General features: G+C 35.4%; 1 protein-coding gene across 1 annotated transcript in view; it reads left to right on the top strand.

The window, feature by feature from the left end:
- The first annotated feature begins 15,128 nt into the window (after positions 1 to 15,128).
- FAM53B (family with sequence similarity 53 member B) overlaps positions 15,129 to 21,918 on the top strand; it is a 73,562-nt gene continuing 66,772 nt past the window's right edge. Inside the window, exons 1-2 of the mRNA XM_015830705.1 lie at positions 15,129 to 15,362; positions 20,578 to 20,632. Of these exons, the coding sequence (XP_015686191.1) occupies positions 15,294 to 15,362; positions 20,578 to 20,632 (124 nt within the window). The 5' untranslated portion in view covers positions 15,129 to 15,293. The remainder of the gene's footprint in view (positions 15,363 to 20,577; positions 20,633 to 21,918) is intronic.

Below are 21,918 nucleotides of genomic sequence, written 5' to 3'. Positions count from 1 at the left end.
TATGGCGACACAAAAGACACACACAGCTCTTATAGCACTGGTAAATGATGTTACAGAAACCTTCACTAAAGTTTGCATGGTTGAAGAGAGTGGCTGCAGATGGTTTCTCTTATACGCTGTAAGAAAATATGTGAAATGGAAAGGGAGCGTTCACATCCTCCTACATATTCATACCCCAATTAGAAATGGCAGCTCTGATTCCTTTGCAGCCAACACACGTAGGGGCCATCTTCAGGGAACAGACTATAATGTATTTAATGAATCCGAGGAAAGTAAGACATTTTAAAGGCTGTAGGGCAATATAGACTCACTGTTCAATCTGCTAAATTTGCACTAATTAGAACTGCAGCTGTTTAGCTTCTCCTTCATTAAGAGACGTTTGTATCTGACACATTGAAAACCCTTTGGTGATACTACCCATATTGTAAACAAAGAATATGGTGGTATTCATTTGCAGTGGTATTCATTTGCTGAAAAGATGGGTACAAATATAATTTTTAACCATTACCTTTTAGATAGTTTTCTCATTTTCTGAATTCAGAGAAAATACAATCTTAGCTGAATGAATTATTTAATAAATTGTCATAAAAATTCAAGTTGTTATGACTCCCTTATCTGAGACTCAGTCAAACTGAACACAGTATGGTTTTCTTCTAAATTGGCAAGTGTGGAAATTCATTGCAAATTCTACTGGGCATATTCAAAGAAATATGAAAAAATATTTTGTGAAATTGTTTGTGATGTGCTTTCCACAAGTCAAATGTAATAATATTTGGTATAGAATTTGGGATCTGTTTGCATCTGCTTATGCTTACATGTTAAAGCCAAAATATGTGCATGCTGGATCACTTCTAGGCTTCACAATTTGTGTAGTGCCTTGTCAATATTCTTGAATAGGATTTTTTGAGATGGGACTTTTTTGGATGCTGAATTGCTACAGTTGTATTTGTTATTGACATTGCACTTGCGCATACCTAATGAAGTCTTTCTATTTCTATTTGGGCCACATATAACCTAGTAAAAATATACACTCGGATCAGCTTAATAAAATATCTACTCGGATATTTTTAAACAACTCTGAATCGCTGGTTCTCCAAGAAGGTGCCTCCAAACTGATTATGGTTCTCTGAATTCCCTGGCTGGGATTTCAGGCAGTTGTAGCCCCCAACGATTTTGAGGGCCATCAGAGTTGGCAAATTTGTTTATATTGTAACACTTTTGTATATTATCAATGGAATAACTTGGTTCACTCACTACACTAAACCATAAAGTAATTTGTTTGTTTTGGATTATTAACATGTGGCATGAATATAACCCTTACAGTTAATAAACTGTAGACCTCAGTGTCCCCCTCTTCCCCATCATCTTAGCTGAAAATTGATAGCATGCTATCACCTCATTTTGAGGTGTGGAATTCTGGGAGTTGAAGTCCACATGCCTTAAAATTGTCAAGGTTGAAAAACACTGAGGTAGATAATAGATGAAAGGTGTAGTATCATCCCTAAAATAGGCATATTGCCCACTAAGAGGTTGCCACCCTGGGCCTTAGTGTGCTGTGTAAATTAATTCCTTATTTATTATACAAACTATAATTTTTCAGTGAAGTATAATCAGGTGAGTAAACCTATAATCAGAGATAGGAAGTTTATACTTTTATGGTCACCGTTTGGAGGACAACATTCCTTCATTATATCAGATTCTCTCTGTGGGTATCAGCTTTGAAGGTTTCTCTCTCTTCTTGGTTATGAAACAAAAGACATTTCATCAGTCAGCCACAGAAGAAGATAAGAAAGGCCAGAATATCACCCTTGATGAAAGACCAATTTCATGAGTCTGCTTTTGTCCTTGAATTATCCAGCTCACCATTATGTATGAAATATGGGTTGACTTGAAAGAACTGCTACCCAATTCTTACATCTCCCCTCCCTCTTTTTTTTGTCCATGTCTTGTCATTTTTAGATTGCAATCCTACACAGAGAAATTGATTCTCCCTATCCCTTCCTTCCTTGATTCTACATAAGCCAATTTGAAAACCTTTCCTGATTTTCATTTTATTTTTAAACAGCAAAGAGCTACACAGGGATGAGTTAATTATGTCATAACATTACTGGAGAGGGGAACAGCCGGCATTTTCAGCCAATATGATTTTGCGAAGAAAAATCAAATTTTATAAATGCAACATGTGTAAGACTTAACATTTCCTTTTTAATATCAAAATTAGAGAGAAGGACCTTAAAAAATGTTAAAATGAATACAGTATTGCTCCAAACTTTAATTTAATCACCAGTATGAGTCAGGCTCTTATTTACAATGAAGATTCTAAAATTCCTACATTGTTGTATTATTTAGATTGAGGAGTTATTTTCATAACCTCCCTTTAATCTATAGTCTTGTCAGATACTTTTTCTATGCCTATTTAATCAGAATTCCAGAGATGTTCTGTGATCTGTATAATGTGTGGGCACAGTTACTCAAAGAATACCACATGCTATTTATAACTTTTATTCTACCTTTCATCTGCTCTTGCAGGCACACTTTCTATCTGGTGCTATTCAGATACCCTGCTTAATGATGCTGATTAATCTACTGGAATAGTTGGGGGTCAGAATTTAATTGTGCTACTATATGTGGGAATGTCCTTCTCTTATAACACAGACTCGAAGTAGAACAGAAATAGGCAGATTTAGGTATTTGCATAAGTGCTGAGTTTTAACAATGTGCAAAGAAAACATAAAAAGGAGATCCAGCCCAACCCTCCTCTAGAATTCCATGTAAGGCAGTATCAGAGGCTGCTGATAGAAATCCTAGAATTTCTAATTCTGTATGCTCTCCATGACTCAGCAATAGAGTTCTTGCATGCTTAAAGTTTAAATGTGTTATGATGGTGGATATTGTTATGTCAGCTGAAAATATGACTGCAAAATTTCTCTTGGAGAAATGCCTCTATTTGTTGTTGTACAGAGGATCATTTGCTTTGTATTTATTTTCAAGAGCCACATTCTAAAGCAGCTTATCCCTCTTCCTCTGACTCTGGTTAGTTTTAGATTAACATATTTCTTTCATCATCTGACTAGACTTTGTAAGTTCATTTTTTGGGTAACATTCAACGGAAATTTAGCATACTCTTAAGAAAGAGTTTGGCAACCCTTTTGCTGAAGAAACTGGATAAAATTAGGAGGTTGAATGCTGTGTATATAGATGACTGGTGCTTGTTGTTGGTCCAAATTATACAGAGTGGCTGATAGGTTTGGAGTTCTGAACATTAGGGCTAGCTAGAAATGGAAGCAGAGCCTCTACAGATTGTAACATTCAATTTATTAATTAATTTAAAACATGCTTGGACTATAAGAGTAGAGTCACAAAATTTCAGGGTCAAGAATGTGCAAAAATAACAGTGGAGATTTTCTATGCAAGCTAAAAAATATATATCACAGTACGTGATAGTTTTGCATTGTTACAGCTGTATCAGCTTGGCAATTCCTGTCTCAAGTCTGGCAGGTTGAAAATGTTTTGTAGGGTGCCAAGGCTAAGCATTTTTTTTTCATGACTAACAAGCATGCATTCTCTGTTTTACTTCCCTTTTTTTAATTGTCTCACATTCTTGGATGCCTGAAAATATTTTTATCCCACCTTTCTTCAGAAGAACAAGTATCGCATACATGATTTTTTTCCCTACTTCCTGCATTCGTACAACAACCTTGTGTAGCTGGTTAGGTGAAGTAGCAATGACTTTGGTAAGCAATGTTACAGTGGCTTATTATATTTTGTATTTATATCGTAGGGCATACACATACATTCTGTTAGAAAACCCAGAAAAATTGATGAATTTCTACATGCCATTATCCATGTTTATACTCCTGCTAAATCTTAATCCATTTGCTTGTGTGTTTTGGAGCAACGCTGTGGGTAACATTTGTTTCATCAGAAACCCATGTATCACTTCAAAAAAAAAATCACCACAGAAAAACAGACAACCGATTACACAAGATTTATATTTTTGATGAAACATGGATTCACTGAGAATTGCTATCAGTGGGATGATAGAGTTGTACTCAGTTTTCCTCTTGAACTCACAGGCTTGTAGTCCAGGCTTGGGCCTACTAGACAACAACTGTGACAACCATTTTCTTGTTTTATTCTCATTGGGCATTGTTGTTTGCATTCTGACACACAAAGCCCTAACAAAACAAATGAAGAGATTGGGTAGGTGATGCATCTTTGCTTGTCTAGAGTCATGCATGCTCTGGCCATCCTAATTTTATACACACGCCCTCAAGCATGGGAGTCCTGAACTGCTGAGATCACTCTATACATTAAAATACCAAACAAAATAAAAATAAACAATTAAAAAAATCTCAGCGTCTTTGGAAGTTGGGTGGCAGATAAATTTAATAAATAAATTAATGTCTAGCTGCTTATAGAACAGCATAAGGATATTGTATTTATTTTTTAGATAGTAGTAAAACTTCAGCAAGAGATTGTGTAATATACTCAATTAATGGATAAGAAATGCACATACACTCTATTAAAAATAGTGTTCAAATTCACCTTTCCCAGCCAGATTTACACAGGGTATCACTACAATTTATTTAAATAAAATGTATACAAAGTAATGGCACTCACAGTAACAAACAGGATTGAGGAGAGAAGACTGAACAGCTGTTCTCCACAAGTGAGTAAAAATATCTTATTGCTGGCTAGTCAGTACTTGTCTTCTTAAACAAGCCAAATAAATAGATCAGCTTTAGTCAAACGGTTACTGTTGGACACTAATACCCATCATCCCTCATCAGCAAGCCAATGAATATAATGCCTAGGATTATGGTAATGCAGACAGACATATCTGCAGAGTACCCTCTTTGGCATGGCTAATATAGATTAATATTATAGCTTGCTTTATTTTTTAAAGCATTGGAGAGTTGCAACTGATGTCCTTCATGACCTGCTAGAAGGAACTTCAGCTACCAATTTAATAGTAATTGTGAAATAATGAATTTAGCTTGAAGACATGCTGTTGAACAAGCAGTTATTTAAAGGGTTTTGCTTTACAGTGTCTTCAGTTGTCTCTAATTTGTTCACAAAGCTTTTTTTTAAAGGAAGTTTATCAGTTTAGTTAACAAACTATCTGCAGTAACTGTCTCCTGACTAGCAGTAGCTTACAGGGTCATGTGCATAATGGTATCTATTTTATTTCAGACTATATATAAGGTAGTGACTCTTAAATGATGTTCACAAAGGTCTTTTTTTTTTTTATAAAACTGAAGATTTTAGATTAATTAATAGAAATCATGGATGAGAGAATTGGCTTTGTTGCTTAAGTGCATCAAGATGCATCATTTTTGTGCATTTGAGCTACTGCTTTTCTGCAGATCATTTAGTAATTGCATTGCTTGTTTAAGATGGTTGCTTGATTTCATGTTCATTTAATTGTTAAATTTGTTTCTAATAAAATATGAATTAATACTGGATTACTCCCATTATAATCCAAGTGTGTGTTATAAAGACGTGATAAGCATTACACTGAGTCTGGCACTGCAAAATAGATTAGTATATTAGAAGATAACTAGCTGCTGCTATGTGTGGAATTTATGATTTGTATTTAATAATTGTAGAGAGCAGAGCTATGATAAACTTGGCTCTTTCTATTTTATTTTGCTATTTGGCATTTTTCATGAGTATGGAAAAACAATTATTAGCTCAAAGTTTCCAATTTCCACATATTGAGTATGTATGGTTATTTTTGCCAGTGTTTGGGATCGTCATCTCAACAATGCTATTACTATGCACGGAAAGAAACTATAATGGTTTTTAAACATTGTGTAAGAATCGGTTGAGAACATGTAGTTAAAAGAAAAGAAAAGAAAAGAAATGGAATGCATGAGAATTTATCTGAGAGGAAGATTTTAACTGTGTTGGATTATGTAACTTGCTTTTAACTCAGATGGCAAACTATATCCTAGGAATAATCTCTCCCGTCCCTCAAAAAATAGATGTGGCAAATTTATTTATTTGTATCGTGTTTTTATTATTTTTACTAACAACCAAGGTGACAAACATATCCAACACATCTTCCTACTGTTATTTTTCCCACAATAACCCTGTGAGATGACTTAAGCTGAGACAGAATGCTAGGCCCAAGGTCACCGAACTTGGACTAAGGCATGACTAGAATTCACAGTCTCCTGCTTTTTAGCCTGGTAACTTTTTAGCCACTACCCCAAATTATATAAGTAGTGAACTATTTGAAATATTTAATGTTCACTTGAAAGTACTAATTCCACATAATATAAACTGGAATTTTTGAAGTTAATTTATAGAATATTATTTTTTATGTTGCTTTTTATTTGTATTTGTATTTTGTTTAATTTTGGAGTTTTAAAACTGACCACCCAGAGGCATGCATGTGAGATGGACAGTTATATAAATTGAATAAATAAAAAATATAGATGGAACATATAATTTTAATCAATACATCATTAATATTTGGCTGTTTTTTCTGAACGGTGGGAATTTAAACCCAGTCTTGATTGTCTTTTTCCTTGTATAACTCAGGAGTATCTTGGGGGAAAAAAGGATGAAGATGTTGATATGTCATTTGTTTAGCTATGCAATATGCCTTGAACTTAAATATGATTTATAAATTGCAGTGTCTGGGTTGCACATGGCACAGAAGCCAAACTCAAACAGACCCCATAACTTAGTGGAACAGCAAAGGAAAGACCAATAAAATACAGCTTGAATAAAATGGTTGAAAGATTAGTTTACTGGGCAAGAAAAGAGAAGTGAATGGTACATCCCATTACATCATAATGCCTTCGTGGCTAGGAGGCACCTGCCATTCCTTAAGCATTGGAGCTTACACTACAGTCATAAAATTTATCTAATTAAAGACAGAAATGAGAAGAAAAGTAAAGTATCTGAGAAGCTTCATGCTGAAGGAAAGTTGTGCTTAGGGAAAAGAGGAGTAGCCTGTAATATAACTTCTGCATACATGGGGCTAGAGTCTATGGAAGAGATTCATTATTCCAAATTAATTAGAACTTTCTTTCTGAGGTTATATATGCTTCCTGACCGCATTGCACTGCCAAGTTGGATTGCTACAATGTGCATAAGATGAGATGGCCTGAACATTTTAAGAGGTTCAGAAAAATGTGGCTGCCTGGCAATTCACAGGAATGATTCATTTTGGATAATTTATTGACTTGCAGTTTTATTTTAGGTCCATTTTAAGGAGACGTAAATCCATTCTTTCTTCAGAAGGGACGTTTTGTCTATTAATGGCATTCTTATTACCAATATTAAATAAATAGTAATCCCCTGCCTACAAAAGTAAAAGAGAGTGATTTATTTATATATGTGCTTGTTTATATGAATGTAAGTATATGGGTGACTATGGATATGTAGATTATCAAATAGCAGGTTTTTTATCTGGTGGTCTCACAAAATTAATAGGTTTTTCTCCAAAATGTCCACTTGTTTCCTTCATGGAACAAAGGTTTTGTAAACAGACAAGCTTTTAATTGTGGTAGCTGCTTGTTTGTTTAGCTTTTTGATGAAAAGGGACACCAGCTGGTACTGTAGTTAAACAGTGGACAGGGATCTAGTTTAAATCTGTCCCCTCAGACATGCAAGATCATGTGGTGAATTTGCATTAGTTATTCTGTCTCTATCCAATCTGTCTGATGATGATGGAATGTTAGTATAAATTGGAGGATTGCTGTATATGTAACATTGAACCTTTGAAAAAAAAGCAGCATATAAATCAAATAAGTAAATAAAATGTGTATAAATCTGAGCTTTTGTGGGATGCAACCAAGTAAGCATGAGCCCATTTTTCAAGCATAGCAGCATGTATCTTTTATAATAAAATTGCCTGTTCCTTGTTTAATTACTGTGCATTATGGCAGAATTTATAGTTTTAGACTCATGTAATATCAAATCCTAGGATTGCTGTGTGGAAAAGGGAAGGCCAATGATGTTCTTGAAAAAGTTTTTAGAAGGGCATCAAGATCACTTTTTCCCAGGGACAAAGAGTTTAAATTCTCTTTCCCATCTGAAAACTAAAGCCTCTTGTTGTTTCTTTGAAAAGTCAAATGTGCATTTAAGTAGAACTTCAATTTAGGGTGAAGAAAACAAATATATTGTTTCTTTACACTCTTCCCACATATTTATATGGGTTCAACTATGTAACAGGATGTCCTTTTAAGATGTATTTTGCCTGTACTTGCACTATTATTGTAAATCTTTTGAGTTTCTGCAAAAGCATTAATCATTACTTTAAGGAAAATACAATTATCCTTAGACAAAATTTTGATTCTAGATAACTTTGACTTAACATTTAACTGCTGCTCAAGAGTTTGGAAGTGAGTTTTAAGACACCATGCTGCTTATTGGTATGGTGGTTTAATGCAGAACTTATTTTATTTATTTATCAAATTTATATAGATGCCCATCTCATCAAAAGTGACTCTGGGTGGCAAAGAATTTAATGAGCACATATAGGTTATATTTAATTTAGTAATAAATATTTCTACTTGTCTTTTAAGCATACTTTTTCTACTGGAAAAAAATAGCAAAATACAGACAGAAAGAAATTAACACAGTGGCAGAATGCTTGATTTCTATGTGAAAACATGTCTTAAACCATTGATTTTCATGAAAGGACTTCAATGGACCTTAGCTGGAGATTGAGAAAGTGTATTACTCAGAAGAAATAATACTGTGCAAATTCATATATTCTAATATATCTAGTTATCTGGTATCTTTCAGATCTTTAGAACCAGAATCCTTTTGTCTTGGTCATGTTAGCTAGGTTGATAACACTTATAATTCAAATAACTTGTAGACTTCCATGTGGTCTGCTATATTCTAAAGTGCTTATAGCACTTAGGTTGCCTTGTTCTCACTGACTGTTTAAATGCCACAGTTATATAAATGTTTGCAGCTGAGATGAAATTAATGACACGAGATATAGCAAAATAAGAGTTTTTTTGAAAAAAATATTTGCCTGTTTTGCTCTCATTTGAAGGAAAAAAATGGAAATTGAATTACAATACATCCTTCTTCATAGAGATGAGTACATAACTCTTGAATCTTTGGTGAATATAGTCATTTGACACTCCTTTCCCGTAGGTTTCTTGCTTATGATATTTCATTAATTATTAACAATGCCAAGAAAACTCCCTAGAGTACTTACTGTTTTTATCAGTGTAAGAAAACAGCGCTCTGCCCTTTTCAGAACTTAATTGCTTCTCTAGTCCCAGCGCAGGCCAAGTGCTGATAAAAACAATTCATTTTGCACAAAACGGCTGACATAAAAGATAGCATTTACTAATCATCAGTCTTTTTAATAAAAAAATAATGTTTAATAAAATTAAATTCCAAACTAACTCAGCTACTGCTGCTGCTTCATCTAACATGTGGTCCCTAATGCGTGGCCACCTGGATGAGTTACAATTTCCAGTAAGCCAAGCTGGAATGTCAACAATGAAAAGCTCTAGAAGCTCTATTTCATCAACATCTGGAGGGCTACAGTTTCAGTATTCCTGAAGCGGAATGGTACAGGAAGCTGACAGTAGCTGATAATGATGGGAGTTGTAATCCAGCACATCTACACTGGACCAGGGTCAGGATGGTGATTCTATAAAACTGCTTCTTACTCAGACATTCTTCCCTTCTTTGTTTTAGTCTTGGCTCTTCCTTTATTGTGAGAATGACAAGTGAAAAGAAGGGCGAGGGGCTCATTTTTATGTCTGCCAGATGAGCAGAACCTCCTCCCCTTTCACTTGCCCTCTCCCAGGAAGCTTCCAGAATATTGGTTTATGAGTTTCAGTTGCTCAGATCTTTCATTACTTGACATTGGTACATGATTTGTTTCAAATTCTGCTGGTATGCTATCAATTATTAGCTGCTGTACTTTCAAGGACTTCCATTTTGCTTTGCTAGTTAACAGTTCTGAGGTGAAGTCACACACTTGTGTGACATAACTAAGTCAGTTCCATTGGCTGGTTAGATTAATGTTCTGGATGCTCTGAGAGGTGAATGATTCAGGACCCTTTGCTTGTCAATAAAATGTCATGGGAGAGGGCACTGGAAGGTCGCTGACTTAGTAACACCAGTTTGTGTATGTTTCTGCCTTTGTGAGTTTAACCAATCAGAAACTCAACTTTCTTGGTTTTGTGTCAAGGTTCAGGACTCTTTGGGGTCACTAGTTTGGTAGCTTTAGCCTGTTGGAATGAGGTCGAGCAAGAGGTCTTACAGAGGTCACTTTCTCATCGCCTCTGTCTTGCAGGAGATATTGGCCATCAAGCATGTGGAGCTGCCACCTTCTAATGGTGAACATTTCAGATATGTACAAATATCAAGTTATGCAGTACTAAATATGAACTGAGCTACACTTGTTTTTCACAAATAAAAGTGCTGAGTGGAAAAGAAATTTTAATATTGGCAAAATGATACTATAAAAGTTCATGTTAAATAGGCCTTCCGCAAGTACCAGGCTTTATGTCTGCATGTACTGTTTATAAATACAGGAGTGACAGTTGGAACAAAACAGTAGAAAAATCAACTTTTTTTTTCTTCTGTTGACCCACCTTTTACTAGTTTTATTTTAATTGGTTTGTGCAGGGCAAAGACAGAATGGAAGAAATGTCCTGATGCCACTATAGCTCACAGCATCCTCCCTAGTGGTTTTGCTGGCATGAGCTGCTAAAATAGATACAATTTTCCACCTTTCTTTTCAACAACAACTATGGATTATCCTAAAGTATAGCATAATTGTCACACTGAAAGTTCTTCTTAATACAAAAAAGTGTTTTGATTATATGTAGATTAAGTGTAGTGCTCAACATTTGTGTTATATACTTTTTTTTCAGGGAAGGGCAATATTAAGAGAAAAACTAAACAGCTTGAATTAGCCTTCAAAAAAAACCTTCAAAGAAAAAAATAGGCAGTGGTGATATTCCTAAATAATTAATTCAGAATAGCATATTGTATTGCAATAATTATTTTTCAGAATATTTTCATTGAATATTCTCATTTTCATAAGACTTTTACTGAGTTTTTTTTTTATGAATTATGGTTATAGGCTTTTATTTTCAGTAAGTGTTATAAGTTACCAAGATAATTTTATTTAGCAATATCTGCATGTTGCTAATAATTCTATTTTTCCCTTTGCCTAGCTCCAATCTCTCATGATACTTTTCTGTTTCTACTTTTATATGTTTTTTTCTCTCTTTCCATTCTTCATCCGTCTTTGTCTCACCAGGCAGTAATATTTGTACTTTTGGGGCTTCTAAGGCCTTACATATCTCTAGCATATTTATTTCTATTTAAATAAAAAATTCCCCCTCATCCAGATATTCCTTTCTGTCTATTTTGCATTATCAGTGCTAATGCAAGTAATTGCTACCAGGCAGACCTTTCTATCACTCCATGTATTGAAGTTCAATGAAATTTTGTAAGATTTTCAAGTCCAATTCATCATTCATTATTTGGTCCAATTCAGATTATAATCAAGAATTGATTGTACAGCAAGATACTGAGAAACACACAAAGGGAGCATAGCTAATTACTGTTTCTTGTAACATTCAAAGGAATTCTTAATCAGTCTGAAGTGTTTCTGCTTGAAAAAAAATGGCCTCTAACCCGTCTTCTTTGTGTTAACTCTCTGAGACATGTAAGATATGAAAGGTGCCTGTTCTTTAAGAGCAAGTAAGCAGTCTGAAAATATTCCTAGACCTGTTCCAGTTCTCAGAGATTGAAGTTCCCAGAAATGACTGTTAGCCATTTCAACTCATTACTTCCCTCTTAGCCTTGGGTTACAATGAAGATAATTAGATTTCAAAACAAAATATGGTAGAGGTGGTAAAGCTGCAGACAACGAGTATAGCAGCTTCTATATGATGCAACATTGCAATGGAGGGGGATGTTTAAATTGAAAAAAAGAAAGAGGGTATGAATGGTGTATAAAACTTTATGTTTTTTATCAGATCAAATCAACTCACTGGAGGATCAAGGTCTCTTCACTGTAGGATATAGAGTGCAATCTATAATATTGCTCCCATGCAAGCTGATAGGTTTTGTTTGATTCCCAGTCTAGGATTGAGAAAGAATTTACTGGTCCAAAGTCTCCCAACTGGCTTCCATGCCTAATGGAGAACTAGAATGAGAGTCTCCCCACATCTAATTCATCACCTTATGTCACACTAGCTCTTAAAACCATACACAATAATATCTCACAATAATATATCATACTGTTCTTGTGTATATATGATTTAGTATATTATAATAATAATAATAATAATAATAATAATAATAATAATAATAATAATAATAATAATAATAATAATACCACCTTAAGCAACAACATCTACCTATCCCAGGTCCTTGGGACGGACTTGATAGGTGGATAAAAATGTCAGATCCAGTCTAAACATCTAGCCGACTATGAGACCAACTGTAATAGTATGAACAAAGGATTATTTGTATGAATGCGTCAAAATGCATGAATCATAAGATTTCAGAGTCAATTTTAAAGTACTTTTTTAAAAAAATCCCAGCACCTGTACATGAATTATAAAGATATGAAATGTTTTTAGCCAAAAGGTTGGGCCTCCCTTTCCCCTGAATGGTAGTCTCGGAAACCATTATGTTTAGACTGGAATAAATAAAAAGGAAAAAGTGAGCTGTACAATGAACATTTTATGTGTTGGGTATTTGCGCCATTAATAAATCACAGTAAAGAGTATCTTTCATAGCAAAGAGAATATTTTATACCTTGTTGTTTTCACGATTCCTTAATGTCATTAGGTTGTTCGCTGATTAACGAGGAAACAAGCAGCAAACTGTATTTGATGATGCTCACTAAGATCCAACTCCATCATATTTCATTCTTTTTAGTAAATACTGAGAAAATGTATTGATTTTATTCCTTTCATTGTTCTGCACTCTAGGTGAACCTAATTCTGATCAAACAAAGAGTAGAATATTTTTCTTTACTTAATCTAGCTAATCTTTAAGTGAATATATATAATGACACTTACTTGCACGTTCAAATACAAATAAACAAGAAGAATATGATTTATAAGCTGAATGGAGAGTTAATTTTGGCTCTTACCAGTTCTAATACTAATCACTACATTCCAAATCATTATATAAGACTGCTTGAATTTTATTGCATCTTAGAGAATAAATGTTTATTGTGGTTTAGCTAATGACTTTCCACTTTTTCTTTATATTGGCAAAAAGCAACATTCTAAACAGGATTATGGAATTATTTTGGAAAATTGATTTCAAATTAATCTTACTTGTAATTTGTCCATTTTTGTATTTAAGTACCTAGCTGCTGGGCCTGCCACAAGCTGAAAAAAATATTTTCTTGGCTATCTGACTGCTTTCCTATTCTATTGTATAGCTCATACAGTATAAATATATTTTAGTTGTTTGAATTTCAGTTTGAAATGGTTTGAAGGCATCCAGAACATAAATGGAATTGGATCGTGTGTAAACAAATTCACGAATTACAAAATAGTTATTCAACTTTTAATTTCATTGCAACGGAGAATCATCCTGCTGGATCTTGATTAACTATATTGATACGTGTGATGTGGTTGAAATATACCGTATTATCAGAATATGTGTATGTTTTAACTGTAGCTATTTAAGCAAGCCAGTTAAGCAAAGTAATCACAGCTTGTTTGGCCAATTCTCATTTGTTCTGCCAAGACCCAAAAGAAATGGATGTGGCACCATACAAACGTTCAGAATTTTGAATTCAGATGCAGTGACAAGCTATGGTTAAAATAAGTTAGGATTTGTAAATGACTAAACTATAGTTTCAAATAGTAGTTTGTTGCCAAATAAAGTACAACATTTATCCTAGGGTGCATTTGTATAACACAAAGCAAGTTATGTTACTGCTTTGTGTAAGAACCAGACCAGAACTAGAGTGATGTAGATCATGACAGCAGATGCTTGGAAGTAACTCTGGAAGAGTCTTCCTGTCCAGTGTAGGAATTCACATATTATTCCATACAAATGGCTATCCAATATTTTATCAAAAGCTCCGCTGATGGAGCACACACCACTTCAGGAGGCAGGTTGTTTCACTGCTTAATGGCTCCCAGAGTCAGGAAATTCCTTCTTATCCTAACAGTATCTCTGTTTCTTATTTCTCACTGTAAAACTTCTACCTATAAATCAGTACTGCAGAAATCTCCTTAATGCATGTCAGCATTGCTGATGTGGCCTCTCATGCTGTTTGCTAAAGCCAGTGCTTTTAATTCCATAGACTCAGAATATAGCATATGCACCTTTGTTATGCAAATCAGTGTGCAAATTTGTAAACCAATAGGCTTTTCTACACAATGAGGAGTCCTTTTTCCCCCCCTCTAATAATCCAAGACATGTCAAGTAAAATATATTCTCCTGTTTAGTATATACTACGACACACACAGGTTTCATTGCTTGAGTTGGGGCACAAATACCTGTCCATCTGTGGAAGCCCATCTGCATACAGGTTTCTTTCTTTTTCATAGCAGGACCCTTGGTCTATTGGGGGGGGAAGACTATTTCCTATAGTTGGAGCCTTTGTAATGACTGTATTTCATGTTTCAATAGAATTAGGTTTCTAAAGTGCATGTGTATGTATGTGTGTGTGTTCAATATATGCTTGTTTACTGCTCCTTGTTTAAAAGTTAGAATTTAGAGGTAACTTGGAATTGTTTAGCCCATGCCTTTGACTCTTCCTTCTGTGTTGCCAGCATATACAGCTTTCTTTTCTTGTTACTTTACTGATTGCTTAGCTGATTGCTGTCAGGACTATACTGTTCCCCACTTACTCACTGTCCTCCTTAATTAACAATCTGTCTCTTGCAACTGCAGAATTCAAGTAGGAAGGAAAGGGCTTGTCTGTTCTTCCTGCAGGTATAATTTAATCCTATGGTCACTGTGTTCTTCTCTGGTACACATGAGAAATGCAAGAACTTGTCAGATTTATTGCAAGAGCAAGGGCAAACTTCCCACAAAACATAATGTTGGTGCAATGATTTGTGGAATTGAAGAATAACTACAGAGTGTTTGTATTTTATATTCCCCCCCCTTTCTCTTTCCTTCCAGAAAGTGAATATTTTGGACTACTTTTTGTCAAGCTGTCCAGTTGACAAAACAGATGGGAATTGGTGCTGTTGATCCTTTCATCTGGGAAAATGCACTGAATGGGATATTCTGCCTAATATGGCCAATTGTGACCTTTACCTCTACTGGAATGGACCCCAGTTCATGACTTTGTTACCATGGTGATGATCTTAACTACAACTCTGGAAAACAAAGGTGCTGATTCTCTATCATGCAGGGCTGAACTGGTAAGAGTTCATGTCACCCTGATGGCTCAGCTTATATACTAGCATTTATGTCTTTCAGATTACAGGGCTCTGCTCCCATTTTAGACTGCAGCATGTGGAACTATATTCATTGTGTGGTTCTAAGCCAATGTGAGCATAATAATGAGTGAACAAGAAGAGTTTTGTGTGCCCAATATCCTATTTAGAAAACAATATTGCCTTGTCCATATAGGTAGTTCTCAACTTACAACCACAACTGGAACTGGGATTGCTGTCATAAATTGCTGTCATAAAAGTTAGACATTATGTAACTGCACCATTTTACAGCAGCACTTCCAGCATTCCCTGTTGGGTCATTAACTGAGAATCATGGGTTGTTAACAAGTACCTGCCTCAGTCCAAGCCATTGTGGGCTTGGACCCTGAATACCGAGCCTCAATAAGGTCGCGATTGCTTCCAACTTCTCCTACTTTCCTGTTTCCCCTCCCATCCATCTATGCCCTTTTGGCACCTTGCACCCTGCCTTGTGGGGCAGCAAGCAGCCCCAGGATTGCGTAGCTCCAGGACTGCTTGCTATATCCCAGGAAGCCTCAATCACCCCAGCCCGCCCCAACAAACATTCATTCGCCCAGCTGCCTTCTCTCCCAGTCCTACGTGGCTCCCTGACCAGCTAATGCCAACAAGCATTCATTTGCTGCCCAGCCCAGCCCAGCCCATATTTGTTTGCCCAGCTGCCTGACCTTTCATCTTTTGCTGTCTTCTTTTCAGAGGCAGCTTCTTCAACAAACATTTCCTACTTTCCTCCTTTTTTCCCTTCTTTCTGAACACAGCACTGTCTTCATAAAGCTGTCTTGGAATGCCTTGGTGGCTGAGGCTTCCCAGGGATTCCTTGCAATTTGAACATTGAAATCTAAAAGCAAAATAGCAATTTTTGCTACTGTTAGTTATGACATTAAAGAAAAAAACAGAGAAAAGATAAACATGTACAAATGTTGCCTTAAATCCCACCCATTCCATATCCCTCCCTTTCCTTTCATCTGCAGATGTTTCATGCTGTAATAAGTTGAAATTTCTGTTACACATGAAAGATGCTAGAAATCATAGTTTGTGCGAATTATAATTAGTTATAGGACATTAATTAGGATCATATTGCAATATTTATACAGTTGTTAACAAGATATGTGCAAACTATAATATACTGTTTGATTATACTGAAGCAGAAAACTGACATTTATGGCAAATTACGAAGCGTCCTTTGTAATTTATTTCTTCACATGCAAAGCAGCAAGGAGAGACTTGCAGAAAGCCAAGGCTGCTGTGATGGGTTTTCAGAACAGTTACTGGTAGACCTCAGTAATAAATGCATAATTACAACTGGTCCTCGAGGTTCCAGCCATCCCAGCACCCCTGCAGTCACATGATCATGATCTGGGCACTTGGCAACCAGCTTGCAAGATAGCTACAGTGTCCCAAGGTCACATGTTCATCATTTGTGATCTTCTCTGCCAACCAAGCCAAGTCAGTGGACAAGCTGCCAGGGAAGGTCACAGGTTGCTTGGATAAATCTCAACAGCCACTTCAAGCCATTCCAAGCCTCCAAGAACACTGTGCTCATGTTGCATGGGCTCTCCCCCGGACTTTCACACACCCTTCGCCACACTGTACTATCCATTTGCACACCTTGTGCAACCTCCCCCTAACCAACAGCAGCCATTTACGTGCTTTCTGGCCTGCTTGCACGTCAACAGCAACTTCCTGATGGCTTCCCCATGACTTTGGTTATGGGTGGTTGGCAGAAAGTTGCAAGGAATGCCTCGCTTAATAACCCACAAACCTTGCTTAACGTTGGCAAAGAGGACTTCTGGGTTTGCAATCTCTGAGCAATGTGGTCACGTGGTGTCTCGCTTTATGATCACATTGCTTAGTGATGGAAATTCTGATCCAATTATTGTTAACTGATAAAACTGTGATAAAAATCTGCCTATTTTAAAAATAATAAAATACCTCCCAACTTTAAATTTAAATCTCTCCCTACCATTCATTAATATAGATTGATTTTCAAAATATCACAGTCAACAAGATCTCTAGAGAACATCCACTTTACCTTTCACCGAATAATTCTAATACCACAGTAATTCTATGTAAATGCTGTCTCCATTGTTTGTGTTCTCACATCATAATTAATTTCTTGTATGTACTTGTGTATATACATATTCCCCCCTTACTCTATTACTTTATTCTCAGTATAGAAATAGAGATTTAATGCCACCTTTTGGTTTGGTTTTTTAGGCACCATATTTTGATAAGTATCTTGCATGTTTTAACGTAGTATTAATATTTAATATTTCCGGGTATCCAAGGACACTTTAGCAAAGCAGGTGTAGATAAACAGAAAAACATCTTGCTGTTCAGAAGTTTATGGATCAAGTTATCTGACTAGAAATTCAGAAAATAAATTATTTGCTTATTATAAGAGAAGTATTGTAAATGATAAATAACATACTCATTTACTTCCTGATTTTGATAGATGGTTTAATCATTATAAAATGAAATTGCAGTTAAGATAGACATAAATGTCTATCTTAAAATGTCTCATTTCCTCATTTTCATCTTGTTCTTGGGCCTAAGCTTTGCTTTATGAATAAATGATGAATGTAGATTTTCAAGGTAAAGGTCAGAAAAAGTGGAAAAAAATGGGAAAACCCCAGAGGTTTTTTTCCCCTCTTTATAATATCCCATAAAATTATAAGGATTGCAGTTTTCCAATGTAGTGAAAAATGATTATGGAAAATACCCCAATGTGTTAATTTTAAATAATGCTTAATAAAATGGTTAAGATATGAAACAAATTTCTGAATTTTGAAATACACATACCCCAGATTAGGAAAGAAACTAAAGGTAAAAGAGTAGAGAAATGTATTTCAATATGGGCAAATATTTTGTTGTCAAAATGTTATAAAAATATTAAATAATAAGGATAGGATTTTAAAAAGTGTCAGTATGCAAGATTTATGAAATAAGAGTTGAACCTGTGAGGTAAAAGGATGGCAGTCTCAGCTTCTTTTTCCAGAAGCCCTTTAGATCCAAACAACCCATCTCCATCTCCTGAGTTAGTGTGTCTTCTGGTAGGTGTATGCCTCATCTGGTATCCTTCCCTTAACCTGTTTTGTGTGTGAGAGAGGGCTCCTACTATCTGAGTTTTCTGGCAAATTTAAAATGAAAAGGAGAAAGAGAAATAAATGAAATAAATGCTGTAGCATCACCTCCTAGCCCTGTGGTCCTGTGGCATCTGGCTAAGGTGATGAGCTGTTTCCACTTCCCTTCAGCAGAAATCTCACAAGAGATGAATAAAATCAAACTTCATTTTAAAAAAAAGAACGTAAACATATTTTCATTTTAGATGCTTGTCACATGTAAAGTATTCAGTGGTAACGAAGATAAAAAGATAGAACTGTTCAAATCACAGCTCTGATTTAAGATGATCTCCCAGGGGATGGGGAAAAAGGTAAATGTTATAAAATGATGTTGATATGCTTGTATTTGGGAAGCAACTCTGCTGTAGAGGTTTCAAGTTGTATGACACATTACTGAGCTTGTACAGTGAAAATAAGCATCAAAGACAATAATGCTCAAATAGCAAGAGACAAAAATAACTTAAAATTAAAATTCTATGTTCTATGGCTAAGCATATTCCTTAGCAAAAAATGGATCCCTGATGCAAAAGTGTCCTGCTTGTTTCCCTGTATTTTATCTGTCTTCTCTTAGAGTCCAAATTTTAATAAGAGCTTAGATGGACATTGGTAATCTTCTGCTTTATCTAGCCATCCTTCCCAGTTCATTCTGAAAGGATTTCAACTTTTGTATGGAGCAGAAAGGGAAGATGTTTTAGATAATGTCTCAGCATATGTAATCGAAGCCATGCCCCATTAATTGCAACTCAGTTGTGGCTGAGTGTCAGTGACTGTAGGATGGGATTGCTACAGAGAATGATTAAATAACATCTCATGTGGCAATAAATGTATTCTGAGCCTTGCTTCCCACTTCCCCCTTTAGAGTTTTGCACCCCAAATGTTTGTGAGGATCCCAAGTTATATATTATGCATTTTATGAAATTAAAGTGACTTTATATCTATAAAGGATGCTAAATTAAGCATTGTATATATTTCACACACACACACCTGTTTCTCTCTCTCTCTCTCTCTCTCTCTCTCTCTCTCTCTCTCTCTCAAAAAATAGGAAAAACAGTATTTTTCTAGTGCTTCAAAATTCCTGGAAATGTTATATTTTTAATTTAGTGGAACTTATTTGCTCAACAGCACTCCAGCTTTTAATGCATGCAGTATGAACTTTGAATTTACTTAGCACACAATCTATTTAGTTCAATAAAACTTATTTCTCAATAGATACATTGTGTTACATGATTCAGGGTAAAAAACAAAAATAAAATAAAATGAAACATAAAATTTATTCACATTAATGTTGTACCCGAATACAACATTGTTAATATAAATTTAAGTATCTTTTCTTCTATAATAACTTGCCTTTTTTGGCAAATTAAATGATTTAGAAGGGGGAAAGAGGAGCAAAATATGAACAGTACTAGATTTATTAAAAAAACAAGCCAACTAGTTAAACTTTAGAACCATTACTGAAGTCACTGGACAAATTTCTCTTATTGATTCCTGCAGTGTCTCTATTTCTTTTTTTTAATAAAAATCCAATGGCGACAATACTAACATAAATGAATAGTTTAAAAAGATTTATAACAATACAATTTAGATTATTTCTTATTCTGTATGGAGTAATTTTGATTTTTATTGCTTCAACTTTATTCCATTAAGAACAAGATCATCCCTATGAAATCAATTTACTAATAGAAGTAGTAAACTTAAAAAAAAAATACAATTTTAAATATTATTTCTTTAATTAATCAATATAATTCTAAAGAAAAAAGGGAGTGGACAGTTGCAAATTTTATATCTTCTCTTAGTATGTTGACAGATTTATAACTTAATATTTTCTCTGGATTAGCTTTTTGTGCAGTTTTGAATATTGTTCAATGAATAAAAATTACAAAATAGTAGAACAAGTGACGATTGTCACTGTCATTTTAGCTTTTCTTGTATACCTGAATTTATAGCCTGTCTGCCATTAGGAATGAAGATGTTATAATACATGGCCTGGATTTCAGTATAATTCCTAAAAATATGTGATTAGGTCTTACGTTTCTTTTCAGCACACTCCAAAGAAGATGAGTCAAGGTTCCACTCTCTTCTCATGTGGAATGATGGGTGAGTATTACTGCTTTTTGCCTCCCAACTCTGATATGATATGAATGAATATTACAAAGGGACATTAGTATGGATTTTGAAATAGATTTTCATTGCTTCATTTTGAAGAAGAATACTTTGTTCTTTTTTTTGTAAGCTAAAAAACCCATTTCCTAATTTCTCTTTGAACTTCATATGGTTAGCTTCAGATCTGCTTTATATTAGATAACACTCAGCTGATATGTTTTCTGTTTGTAAATTTTCAACTGGCTGTTCTGCGCCTCAAAAATTTTTATGACCTTTTGACGCCTCTCAAGTATTGTGGTAGCTGATAAATCATCTATTTTCACTCCAGTCTAAACCAGATGTACTTAATTGGGGTGATAGATAGAGAACATTGTATATAAAACTGCTAGTTGGAACATCTGGTACATTCAAACTTTGATCTTGTGGTTCTTAGTAATCAGGGTGGATTTGATTTAAATCAAGTCAATTTAAATCACGATTTAAATCACTAGTAAAAAGGCTTGATTTATATCAGCTCGATTTAAATCATAATTTTTAAAGAGGAACTGTCATCTCTGTCCCGCAGTGGCTCCTCCTTTGACCTGCTGTTGACTCACCGACAGTCCCATTCACTTTAATGGGACGGTTGGTGATGTGGCAGTAACACAGCAAGGTGAGGGACGTGGCAGGCAGCAGGTGAGTGGATGCCCGCTAATAGGCACTGCCATGATGGATCTGAAATGACAGGTGCTCTTTACATGTAAGGACTCATTCTTGCTGGTAGTTAGAATCTTTATTTAATATTATTATTTGCAAATGTAGCGGGGACTGCCTGAGAGTGCTTGCAGGAGCTTGACTGGGAAGGAAAAGATTGGGACAGCTGCAGTTGGCTTTGGGTGTGGCTGGCGTAAGTGGAAGGAGGAAGGATAGAAAAGGAAAGGAAAGGAGAAGGCCGTGGGTTGGAGTTGAGAAGAGAAGGTCTGGAAGCTTATTTTATTATTCTATCAAGGGTATTTTAAATAGAGGCTAGGGAGTGAAGTTTTATTGCTTCCTCCGTGGGAGGATATCTGAAACGGAGGCAAGCGAGAGTGTGGAGAAAAGGAGCTGGCTGGGGTTTCTAGCCTCGGTTTTTAATAATAAAGAGTAAAGGGAGGGGGGTGGTTTTGAATCCTGAGACCTGAGGAGGAATTCCAGAGAAGAAGTACCAGGAGGAGAGAGACTGGTGGTGCCAACTGTTGCTGCCAACTGTTGTTGTGGACTTTGGAGGCATCTGGACTGTGGCCATCGCTGCTGGCATAGGT

Source organism: Protobothrops mucrosquamatus, unplaced genomic scaffold, assembly GCF_001527695.2.
Source record: "Protobothrops mucrosquamatus isolate PMUCROS unplaced genomic scaffold, P.Mucros_1.0 scaffold_248, whole genome shotgun sequence".
In the NCBI taxonomy this organism is placed as follows: Eukaryota; Metazoa; Chordata; class Lepidosauria; order Squamata; family Viperidae; genus Protobothrops; species Protobothrops mucrosquamatus.
This window is presented reverse-complemented; position numbering and strand designations above follow the sequence as displayed.